Source organism: Mizuhopecten yessoensis, unplaced genomic scaffold (genome assembly GCF_002113885.1).
Source record: "Mizuhopecten yessoensis strain PY_sf001 unplaced genomic scaffold, ASM211388v2 scaffold10275, whole genome shotgun sequence".
Taxonomy (NCBI): domain Eukaryota; kingdom Metazoa; phylum Mollusca; class Bivalvia; order Pectinida; family Pectinidae; genus Mizuhopecten; species Mizuhopecten yessoensis.
This window is the reverse complement of record NW_018408465.1, coordinates 3,535,966-3,549,166: the sequence shown is the minus strand read 5'-3', so window position 1 is coordinate 3,549,166 and position 13,201 is coordinate 3,535,966. Positions and strand designations below refer to the sequence as shown.

At 35.4% G+C, this 13,201-nt stretch overlaps 1 protein-coding gene across 8 annotated transcripts in view; it reads right to left on the bottom strand.

Annotated features, from left to right (window-relative positions):
* LOC110459908 (histone-lysine N-methyltransferase SETDB1-like) overlaps positions 1 to 13,201 on the bottom strand; it is a 64,537-nt gene that overhangs the window by 15,753 nt on the left and 35,583 nt on the right. For 4 of the 8 annotated variants that reach the window (XM_021512405.1, XM_021512406.1, XM_021512398.1 and 1 more), the window contains 5 exons: positions 12,065 to 12,082; positions 7,051 to 7,164; positions 6,543 to 6,581; positions 4,141 to 4,161; positions 336 to 589 (listed from right to left, as the gene is read on the bottom strand). In XM_021512405.1, coding sequence (XP_021368080.1) covers positions 336 to 589; positions 4,141 to 4,161; positions 6,543 to 6,581; positions 7,051 to 7,164; positions 12,065 to 12,082 — 446 coding nt within the window. The remainder of the gene's footprint in view (positions 1 to 335; positions 590 to 4,140; positions 4,162 to 6,542; positions 6,582 to 7,050; positions 7,165 to 12,064; positions 12,083 to 13,201) is intronic. The other 4 variants (XM_021512402.1, XM_021512403.1, XM_021512401.1 and 1 more) reach the window with 4 other exon arrangements.

Below are 13,201 nucleotides of genomic sequence, written 5' to 3'. Positions count from 1 at the left end.
TTTTTTTTTTATGTTTTATGAATAAACACGATGTTTTGGAAATATTTATCAAAAGAAATTTATACTATGTTGCGAATTACAATTTCGAGATAACCTTCTTTTATTTACGAACTTATGTCTTTGATGCTGAAATTGACAACTTTATAAAAATACATTTTCACTGAAATTATGAAATCTGGGTGTCGGAAAGGTGTAAAATTATTCTTCGGGAAAGAAAAAAACAGTAGTTGAGCTAGATAAGAAATTATACGGGGGCAGGCTCCTATGGAGAATTAACATTACTGGAAACAGGCCCTTTTACCAATGAAGCAATCATGCCTAGTTATGTACTGTACCTTCTTTCTTCTCAATTGGCACCTCAATTGATTTCTTAATCTCCTCCTTGGGAGCGGCTTCTGTGTCCAGGTCTGGGAGGGAGTCCGAGTCCATCCCAAACGAGTCTACTGAGGCAGACTTCTTCAGCTTTGACTCGCTGGTATCCATGTCCTCCCCCTCGTCGTCAATGGTGATAGGGTTACCGTTGCCTACCTCATTTACCCACGCAGCAGTCGCAGCATTTTTCTCCGGATTCTCCTGGAACCTCACAGACCTACAAAGACAGGTCAGCACTATGGTCAGCAATGTTATTTTCAAGGTCAGTCGGTCGTAACCAAGGTCATCAGATCAGTCAGTGAGACTTCTACCAAGATCATATTATAAAGGTCAGTCAGGTCAGGTCGTACCCAAGGTCATCACACCAGTTAGTGACTTCTATCAAGATCTTAGTATAAAGGTCAATCATGTCAACACACCAGTAATTAAGGCTACATTCGTGTATCTGGTTGAAATGGTTGAACCGGTTGAACCTGTAAAGAAAACGACAGGCACAGATTTGGACCCAGGCTAACCTCAGGAAAATTTGGCACGTGTAGATTGAGGGGTCCAGACGTACCTGACCGAAACTAAAATACTGAATATTGCCAATTTGCGTTATTTCTTTCTTAAACAATGTCGAGTCACATGTAGTTTTTAAGATACGTTATGTAATTTAGTGGACGGATAAAAAAGGGCATACTATTCTTGATACATTGTTTTTTATTCTCCGAAACTGTGTATTTGTAGCTCTGCTTGTAGAACGGTCCAAGTGTGTTCGTTTGTCGTGGAAAATTTCTGTGCCACACGTACCGTTTCAACCGGTATACGCGAATGTAGCCCTGGACTTCTAGCAAGGTCATTCAGAAGGTCAGTTACTTAGGTCAATCTAATTGTTAGTCAGGTCATCAGTAATTATATGACCTTTATCAATAGAAAAAAGTTCATTACAACTCAAATCAGTGCTGATGACAACACAGTTTAAACATTTTAGGATCAGTAAAAAAATTCAGATGTTTTCATTCAGCTCACAACAACATTGAAAGTAATTGTGCTTATTTTCGTCCAAACTAATATAACTGTTTTACTCCAAGGCAATATATAAAACATTAAATTATGTGTTACCTGGTTTGTACCCTAAATGAGCAATTTTTTTAATGAGTTTTTTTTTGTTTTTTTTTAATTTAAGTTTTTCTGAAATACTTCACAGTATAGGGTTGACAAATAAGCAAGCAGCAACATGAATTAAAGATATAAATATATACAAATTACAGAAATATCAAGGATATCCAGTAAAGGTGAGCAAAATGAAAGTAATGTTGTCAGTCTACAGTTGGTAGGCACACAATCTCTTGATTTCTTCTGTCACGAAATCATGAATGACCACTTAGTATATTTAATTAACTAAATTTTAACCAACTCAAAGTTAAGCTGAACAAAGAGGATGTTATAAAGGAAATGTCTACACCAGGATCTAGCTGTACCTCACTTCTTTAGCTTACTGACACATTAAAGATTTGAGGCAAGAATATTTTAACAATTATTAAAAGTTAAAAAAAAATACACCTGTTCTTGGACTCAAAACTATAGCTCTCATTTAACTTACACAGAAATACTCATATCAATGCCCATAGTTTCCGAACGCTTTTTCATAATAAGCTAATGAATAATTGGTACTACTTGATCCTGGTCACGAGTGCTAGGAAACTGTGCATTTGTTAGTACAGTGCATACTATTCTGTTAGTAATACTGCCAACTCTCAGTTTATTGTATTGTTTGGATAATGAAACTGACCCAGCAAAATCAAGATCTTCAACTGACCGAACAAGGTTTACAAGATCTCCAACTTAGATTAAATACATGTATGTACAATGAAACAACCTGCCAAAAGGTAAAAAATTGACTTACAAATTTGGCAGTCAAACAAAGCCGACACTTGTTAAAATGGATGCACACACTAAATTTGATTGACATTGAGTTATTGTATAAGAACGATATGTGACAGAGGGACGGGAGGAGATATGATGAACACATCCAAAATATCTGGTAAATATGTTTTTGGTTTTATCACTTCAGCATTACTTGTGAGAAGGTACCCTGGGTATAATGTAAATCAATTGTGACGGGCAATCTTTTCATTATTAAATATATACTTTATAAACATGCTCTAGGTTGGCAGTGTATTATCGTAAGTCTATCATGCAGGCAGAGTACCGGGATACCAAGCATATTAAGTACTTGTGAATCGTAACATAGATTTTAACATGGCACTGCTCTAAACTCCAGTTTCTACATCAACAGCAACAAGTGAGCAGTTAAATTCTAGGCAATTTTGTTTATGAAATGGAATAAAAAAAGACTGTCAAATAATGTCAATGGTCAGACACACTGTAGTTTATACTTTTTAAGTTCAATTTGACGAAACATTTTACTGTAAATATTAGAACAGGCTCTAGCTTTTGAATATTAAATAAATAACTACATGTACAAGCAGAATTTAGAATTTGAATAATTTCCACTGTCATGAACTCGACAAAGGAGACCACCAATCTGTCTGTAGTGTTTATACCTTACTTGTACTGTACCATCCATTACTCACTAATTCCCATTAAAAGGATTGACCTGAAGTAAGCTACAAACAACCAAACCTCTCACCATTATAGTAACCATGAAGAGCAATATTAATGATTTTTCTCTCAACATGCTATAACTTACTAGACCAGGCCATACCATCACCAAGGAGTTTCATGCAGAACAAAAGGCCATTGTCATACTAAGATGAAAACCAATGCAAGCCCACGAAGGTGAGTCCGAGGTAGAAAGTGCCTTATTGCACTGTCGAAGGATCACATACACTTCTGTATATAAGGAGCACCTCTTATAATGAACATCTCTATATTAAGGACAACCCCCTAAAAAGGACAATTCAATACACGAGACATGATCACCTCTATATAAAAACACACCTCAGAAGAATGCATATCTGAATAACAGGCAAAGAACACCTCCATTTAACTCTGAATAATAAATGAAGGATTTATCTATATGCTAATTATAGGGAGGTTAATTGACACAAAAAACCTTAATTGGTATTCAGTGGTAATAATTTAAATGTTGTTGTTCCACAAGGAATAACTCTTGCTGATAGTATTTATATTACCCAAATTAATTAATTTTAAATTTTAAAAAGAAAACAAGCATTTTGCGTGTGTTTTTCTTTTTAAATGTTTAAATTTCAGTAACAGTATATAAATAAGATCAGCAACAGATATGAGATGTGGATATATTTTTCTACCACAATTTTCTGACGAAAGTGCTCAGTTATTGGTTTTGTTGTTTTACAAATGACAACTAAGGAATGTTAGAATCTGTGCGATGTAACAGGTTAGCTTATTAATTTGCACCGATTACATAGCTATATTAAGAACTCTTAACCCAAATTGAAATTGTTAGAGTTCAAAAATATTAATACATTGTATACATAGATTTTAATATGTTTGTAATTGTTTGTAAAGCTACCCACTTGTACATTGTGGATGTCTGATATCGTCAAACTGATGCATTCCGAAGTTCAATATTTTATTTTAACCAATCAAAGTGATGAAAGGAGTTAATTGACTAATTAACATTCACTTTAACCAACCCCTCTGATGTTTAATAGATAACCTTGGCGTTAATAATTGTGGTAGAAAATAAAATAACAAAACAATAGGTGAAAAAAAGTTCAGATTGAACCAATCCGTGCAGGAATCCCTTACAGTACAACCCTGAGAAGTGTAATACAGTACCTGGATCCACCGTCCTTGTTCCTGTATCATAAGTAAAGAAAGAAATTAACCTACAGCAAGATGGCATGAGGTAGGAGCCTGGAAACCCAAGGAAAAAATACTGCAACTTTTCCTGAAGAAATATACCACATTAATATTAAACACTGATCCAAGAGACCTTCAACTTGGTACCTGCAGACATAGGGCATCGATCCTCTGTTGAATCTATGAGAAAAAAAATGATATTCTCTATGCACCTGTGTCTATTAAACCCCTGATGATTACACATACAGCTGTAAGTCCGGGATGACTGGGTGTCTAGGTAGGGATGACTGAGGATAGGGTGGCAGTATACTACAGGCTATATATATATACTAGTGGAGGTGCACTGCTAGCTACACATCAAAAGATACACGTATTAATGACTACAGCATAGTGAATATGATATATATATATATGTATATGCACTAACAGTGTACAGCAGGGGTGGATCTAGAACTTTTTAGTGGGGAGGGGCACTTATTACCAACAACAGCTAAAGATATCCTAAAAGTCGTGGCATACCGTTTATGCAGTTCAAAATGATGGTTAAAAGTATAGAAAAATCTCCCATAGAAAGGCACGCCCCTGGCACGATGTACTAAGATCCACCCTTGCACAGTTTTGACAGGTACCAGTCAGGAAACTTTCCATGCATATGACGTTACATTGTTCACAAACATACCGCTACCAATGTGAACTGCCCAATACAGCTACACAACACCACTACGAGGATTATAATACAGGTATATATCTTTGCCCAATACAGCTACACAACACCACTACGAGGATTACATATAGGTATATATTAATTAGGCAATCATCTAACATCTATTTACTCAGAACTTCAGGAAATTTCTTTATTCAACTGGCACAAGTATTTTTTTTAGACGTCCATAATTTGAAATGCTTTTCTAGATCTACAGGTAAGCATGTGGCAGTGAAATGATAGCCACTGTACAAGTTAGTCGCAAGCGTGTGGCAGTGAGCATTGCTTTTGGGCCAAAGCTGCGGCTACACAATATCGATCATAATAATAACAAGCTGGCATACATTTCTTAAAAAACATTTAAAACGTAAAAGTAAACATATTTTACTAATAATTCTGAAGCAAATTGTAAAGACTTAGTAAACATAGCTATGACTTTAGGAAGACAGACTGACTGAAGACGAATCCATGAAAATACTGAAATGTTTCTTCAAATTTTAAAGACTCACAGAAAATGTAAATGACAACAAAAACTTGTTTTCTATTTTTAGTATAAAGTTCATGTGATATGGAAGCAATTAGCTTTCTTTTCATTAGCATCAGTATTTTTTACATTTGTAACATGTTATACTTAGTCTAGCAGTTTGTAAGTGACAAAATGTGTTATATTTTTTACTTAAAATTCAGACATAAAAAAGGGAACAGTTTAAAGGAATTTGTATGATTCAGTATTAAAATGAAATATCAGAATGTTCAGTTTATTTTTGCATTTACAGCTCACATTGATGGTAAAGGATCTTTTGTGCAAAAAGTTAAAAAAAATGCAATTGTTAGGAATAAGGGAATATAAAATATTTTATGTACAAAGTCAAAGCTAATACTAATTCATTGCAATATCAGACTTTTAGGCATTAGTTATGAAGAAAAAGGTTTTGCATAAGATCACTTAAAGACCAGGTTAAGAAGGTAAATTCCTGTAAAAGTTGTTTCTCTGTGTAGAAAATATAGTAAACGTTTGCTAAACGTAGAAATTACATCTAAATTACTTGTAAAGTGTAGTTTTCTTTAGAGTAAATTAAGTTACTGGTAGTGATACTATCTAACGTACAGCTTAAAACGCAGAACCCAAACAATACTAGCACGCAAATGTATACGGTAGATATAGGAAAGCTATGACTTTAGCACAAGTTTTGTGAAATTTCATTTTTGGGCCGTCAGAAACACTAAAGTGTTTTTTTAAAGAACAACTTTAAAGAACTAGAACAAGTTAAGGACTGGGTATTGAATTATATTTTACACAATCACAAATAAAAATTCAGGCCTGACTGCATTGTTAGATGGGCTTGTTTTTGATTTCCCAATCTTTGACCCACATTATCAAAAGGCTCGTTTTGTATCGGACTTCTCAAACTTTGATCCACATTTTCAGAGGTTGTTTGTATTATCAGGGGCTTGTTTTCAAAATTGTTGGAAGCACAGGTTAAATTACCCAAACATTGAGCCCATTTACATGACTAATTTTTTCATAGATGACCCAAACTTTTGGTTTATTTTGTTATGTTGTGTGTTAGACCACTAAGACTTTATTTGTGCTCTATCAGGTGGTATATTTACATATTATATTATTATTATATTTACGTTAGTTTTTACATAAATCTGTAATAAAAACGTTTACTTTTGTTGATTCTGCTTCTTTATGTCGCCACTTGAATACCTAAAATAAATAAACAAAAAACCTCCAAAGGTCAGCAGAGTTCAGCAAAGGTCACGGCCAATTGTTCGATATCACATGAATCAATGAAACAGATACGGACTTCCGATTCCGCAAATTAATTGCAAATTGTCGCATCCTTTTTTTTCTTTTTTCTTCTCTTCTATCCAATGTTTTTAACTCTGTTTTATCTGGGGAATATATCCCACTATTAGCCTGACATTGATATCCCTAATGACAAGAAATAGTTGTACAATTTAATTACCAACAAATGGTCATACAGTTTATTAATTCTGTTTCATTTCTAAAGGTTGTGAACCGCTTACATTTGATTATAATTATTTCAGTAAAAACAAAATATCAAAAACAAAGATTGGCACAATGTTGCAAAGAAAACTTGGAAAATAAAAATTAAAAAAACAATGTCCAAACAGAAAACAGTTTGTAACAATGGTTCAGTCTTCATCCTTACCATTCATCATCCTTACTACCGGAACGTGACGAGTCTCTCCGCAAAACAATTTTACCAATAGATTTTTTATCTTCTTTTTCATCCTTTGTGGTTTTATCCATTCTTGTTGATGTTCTGTTAATAAAGAGTATACAATTTAGTTGCTGTAAATGTGGGTGTGATTATGTTGTCCTTGAATCATTCAATAACTGGAAGAGGAATTTCTCTCATCAAATGGTGTATATAAGAATCTAAGGCTATAAAAAGATATACTCACAATAGATTTTACATCTAGAGATAAAACCATTTTTCAGAGCAAGTGGTACACATGTATATTAAAAAGAAATGTAAGCCAGAAGGTAAGTTAAAGCCCTGCTTCCACATAGAAAAATAAAAGGGGAATAATTCCAATGAAAAGAATGGGATAAATGTACTGATCACATATACCAAGTTTCATATCGGTCAAGAGGTGAAGCAGCAGTTTTTTCAGACAGAATGTTAAATGGATAACAGAGAAGGGGGCATAACTCCAATAAAAGGCTATAAAAGAAAAAGAAAAAAACAAGCACAAGATATGGCTGGTTGTGTGTACCAAGTTTCCTAACAGTTAAGGTGATAGACAGCTACCCTGATTCCAGTATACCCCCTTAACGTCTTGGTGGGTTTAACAATCTACTATCGAAAGTGGTCAAACTTAAAGTCCTTAACCCATTCACCCCTGAAGACACATTTGAACTCTTCCAATTCAAAGGTTGGAATAGTTCATTATGAAACTTCAGGGGTGAATGAGTTAAAAAATAGAGAATAAAAATCAAGAAATTTATGCAACCTAAAGCATTGATTGGAAATGATGCAAGAGTTGATTTTATAAACATGAAGTATAGTAAATACTGATATAATGCCTCTTATTTCATTTGCCACTTCACTTGCAGCCAACTTAAATAAAGGTGTCTTTTTCCGTAAAAAAATCTTATATATCTTTCCCAATATTGTGCCAAACCAATAATTATGGGAGAATTTTTCTGGGCATACGGTGAACGCATGATTTGGTTTTACTGTACTGTCTGTCCAGTTAACATTTTAATTCACAACTGACAAAGGAAAACACATGCAGGACACCAGCATTGTTACATAACAAGTAACAATAACTATATTTACTCATTTTCCATGTGTATGCCCCCCGATAGGTGCAAGAAAATGAAAATGGTATCTTAAGCTGGGTGGCCTTGTGATCTTTACCTTTGACCTTTAAGCTTTCACCTTACCTAACTATCTGCCTCCTCATTCTGTCTACATGAAAAATTTGTACTAAAACATTTGATGAAATTTCATTGATTTTCTTATTCATACCAACAACTTTATTTGAAGTTGAGATATGAATATCAATGTAACACATTGCAAACAAAACAAATCCCCCCTCTGTGGCTCAAGATTTTGTATTTAACTGTAATTTGTTATGTCTCACTCTAGCAACAGCTTGAACATTGTTGGAGATATTCTCGTAATTCCCCATTACATGAAGCTTATAAGAAAACTCCATTCAGAAACACAAACTCATGTGAGGCATTGTTATACTTGACCAATATAAGATTTTGAGCAAAGTCTATCATGGAATAAATTTGCTAGAGCGATGAAAAATATTTTCTATAAATAGCAATAGTGACCTTGATCTAGACCTTGGCACTCTGAAACACTGAAACTTGTTTGAGGTATTCTCATTTATTACTAGTACATGAAGTTTGATCAAAATCTGTAAAGTAATGAAGCCGTTAGAACGATGACAAACAAATTCTATTAATATTGATGGTGACCTCGGCACTTTGAAACGTAAAACTTGTTTGAGGTATTCTCATGCATGACCAATAAATGAAATTTGATCTAAGTTTGATGCAAGAATGAAGTCGCTATGTGAATATTTGTACGAACACAAAAAAAGTACATGCGTAAGTACCAGTGCAATATCCAGTGGCGGATCTAGAGGGTTTTTTTAGGCTTCAAGAAACCCCCCACCCTGAGAATTTTCTTTAACAAGAGGCCATTGGGCCTTAACGGTCACCTGAATTATGTAAAAACTGATGTTATCGATGTTGCCAAATGAAAAAGAAATCATTTTGTAACAAAGGTAACTTGAACTACGTGTAATGCAAAAGTAGTGTGAAAGATCTGGGTAGTATATGTACTATGTATAAATAGTGGTTCTGTCAGTCAGCTAAATCAAGTTTGAATTAATTCCAATGGAAAATAACAAATGTTGGTCCAAGATGTGATTTCCCTATATAAACTACAGTAAAGTTTACCCCCTCCTCAGGGAGAAACGTGAGACCCCAGGGTCATGCAATTCACAATTTTGGTAAAGCACCTTAAGACCCTTCCATCTTCTTCTTCTTCTTGATACCAGGGCTCCATCAGTTTGATGATTATGCCATCTATGAAGAGTATTTGATTCTACCATATCTGGATCTTGAGAAGAAGACTTGAAATTTTAGTCAATTTGACCCTTTTTGGCCACGCCCCTGGGGGCTGGGGACCATATAATTCACAATTTCGGTAAAGCACCTTAAGACCCTTCCATCTATGAAGAGTATTTGATTCTACCATATCTGGATCTTGAGAAGAAGATTTTTGAAATTTTAGTCAATTTGACCCTTTTTGGCCACGCTAGGGACCATATAATTCACAATTTTGGTAAAGCACCTTAAGACCCTTCCATCTATAAAGAGTATTTGATTCTACCATATCTGGATCTTGAGAAGAAGATTTTTGAAATTTTAGTCAATTTGACCCTTTTTGGCCACACCCCTGGGGGCTGGGGACCATATAATTCACAATTTTGGTTGATGTTTGGCCATGAAAGGTTTCTGCAAAATTTCATTGAAATTGGTTCAGGGGTTTTGGAGAAGAAGACGAAAATGTAAATTGTTTACCGACGCACGACGCCGGACAAAAGGCGAACACAATAGGTCACTTGAGCCTTTGTCTCATGTGACCTAAAAATCATGTATTTTCATCATTTTCCTCAATTTTCCCCCACATGGAAACACCCCCTGGAAATTTGGAAACCCCTGGAGATAGGTCTCGTGATCCGCCACTGATATCCCTCCCCTCCCCGACTTTGTGGCCAGCTGGGGATAAATATACAAGGGAAAACAGCTAATATATACCCAATAAAGCGATAACAAAGGAACTCACTATTGTAACCAACTACTAAAGCACACGGTGAACTGACCTAAGTCAGAAGTCTGCAACAAATACATTGAACAAGCGCTAAAGCATTCAAGTAAAAAATGGCAAGCTAAAAATGAAACTCTGCAAATCAAATGCATTTACTCTGTTAAGGTAAGCAAAGCGACAGTGGTGTAGCTGCCTATAATACAAAGCGTATGTTTATGTTGGGGCTGTGGGCGGGGCGGGCGGGGGCGGGGGGACATGCTTCAGCACTTTTGAGGGATCTATCCTGGTAATCTGTGATATATCTTGTATGATCTAGAGACCATTATTAACCAATTTGTTCACTTTCATTCTGTCTTGTTTGTATCAAAATATTATTGTCATTGTAAAAATAACAAATTCAGACATACAGCAATAATATGATAATAACTGGTAGACTTGTTTTTTCTCCGAATGATTACGATGTTAGAAAAAAACAGAATTTGTAGTATTGGTATGATTCACCTGTGAAAGTTGAATTTCTAGTTTGGTATATACAGCTGCTCTGTGTTTTCTTTTTCAAAACAAGAGTGCATTCCCACTCAACAGTATACGAAATATAGTCTTATGTATTTTGAAGCTATTAAGAACTTTCACAATGTCGGCACAAAACGTTTTTTGGTTAACTAGGTTTTTCGCATCAGAATAAGGGATTTTTAACTTACAAATCAAGAAAAAATTGTGTGCATTCAAACGAATAGCATTTCCTTTAATAAGATTTAAATATTCATATGTTGTCACCTGTGTACCATCATCTTGAAACTAAAACTGAAATCTGTATTCCTCAGAAATCAATAAAGACTGTTGTTCGAGATGAAAAATCTACATCAATCTGTGGTCTCCAATCTCTGCTGGAAAGCAATCCTAGTTGATCGTCTTCATCATTTCTAATACAACTCCAGTTTAATGTACTTAGCTGATTACAGTTACACTCCAAACTTTTATTTATTTTTCATTTTATTTTCCATGAGCTATGTCAAGACTAAAAACCGAAAACAATGCGTATGCTCAAGCATACAAGCATAAAAGGCAGACATGCCACTAGCCCATGTATGCCTTTGGTCAAGGTCAATGACAGACATGCCACTAGCCCATGTATGCCTTTGGTCAAGGTCATTGACAGACATGTCACTAGCCCATGTATGCCTTTGGTCAAGGTCAATGACAGACATGCCACGAGCCAACGTATGCCCTTGGTCAAGGTCAATGACAGACATGCCACTAGCCCATGTATGCCTTTGGTCAAGGCCAATGACAGACATGCCCCTAGCCCATGTATGCCTTTGGTCAAGGTCATTGACAGACATGTCACTATCCCATGTATGCCTTTGGTCAAGGTCAATGACAGAAATGCCACTAGCCAATGTATGCCCTTGGTCAAGGTCAATGACAGACATGCCATTAGCCAATGTTTGCCTTTGGTCAAGGTCAATGACAGACATGCCACTAGCCAATGTATGCCCTTGGTCAAGGTCAATAACAGACATGCCACTAGCCAATGTTTGCCCTTGGTCAAGGTCAATGACAGACACGCCATGCACTAGCCAACGTATGTCCTTTGTCAAGGTCAATGACAGACATGCCATTAGCCAATGTTTGCCCTTGGTCAAGGTCAATGACAGACATGCCACTAGCCAATGTTTGACCTTGGTTAAGGTCAATGGAAGTAAAGCTATGTTCAGATTTTTTTCACCGTCAAATGTCAGTGCCCAAAATTATCAAGGGAAACCTCCCAACTCTTGAACATGTACTACTACAATATCAAAGCATGCAGGTCCATGCACAGTCAGTCAACCAGTTAAGGTCCTCTGGCAGTATCTATACTTACTCCGAGCCAGTATACAACCTAAGACAGAGGGTTAATACAACATGTTACACCTCACACACAAATCTCACACCAAATAGTGTTAGTCTACATACAAACCAGCAGTAACAATTCCTCTAAATATAATGCCTATGGTTACACACATATATCCATCATTTCTACATGTAATACCTCCTATTTAACTAGGGCCATTTTCGTTTAAACGGTTCAACTGGTCAGACCACAGATGTTCGTTTATTAAATGTCTGACCTAGTAATCTGATGCTGCTTTCAGGACAAGGCCTGCATACACATTTGCAGGTCCGCCAGGATTAATACTCGAAATTGTTACATTTAAAAACGGACAAACCGGTTGTTCTGCATAAACGAACAGGTCCTTAGTATTCTTAATATAAACTTCCATCTATATAAATAATGTTACAGGTTTTTATCAACAGTTACATTAATATGTTTTTGTAAGTCAAACAAAATCACTAGAAACATTATAACTACACACTCCTTCAAACACTATACTACACTAGTGCTGTTGTTAAATGAGAGGATACTGATATCAGAAGTATTCCGTCTTTGCGTATTGCAGAGTTATCTTCTCTTGTGACCAGGTATTGATTGTTACGTCATTTGCTTGTGAGAGTAACGTCATAAATTTTTGAGAAAACAACGTTATTTTCTCACACAAAGCAATGACGTAATAATCAATACCTGCTCACAAGAGAAGATAACTCTGCAATATGCAAAGACGGAATATCTCATTATAAGATTCATTGAATTTAAATGAAAAATATGTCTTAATGTTTATCAAAACATTCTCTTTTCCTCAACCTCACAATACAAGTGGGGTATGAACATGAAAATGAGTTTGTTTTCAATGATGTCATTTAACAGCAAAATCATAATAATATTCCCTGCCTAGGAGTACATGAATAGTAATGCATTGTGCTCGCCTATGAGGATTATAGTTCCAATGCAAAAAAAAAAACAAAAAAAAAACACTGTCAAGGAAGCAATCTGTTGTCAAGAAAGCTCAATAATTATACTAAATGAATAGCCTAGATTTATTATGTTATTTGTATTACTGATGCAAATTTATCACTTTTTCAATAACAATGCCCGTCCATGATATAAACACTATAAGACCAC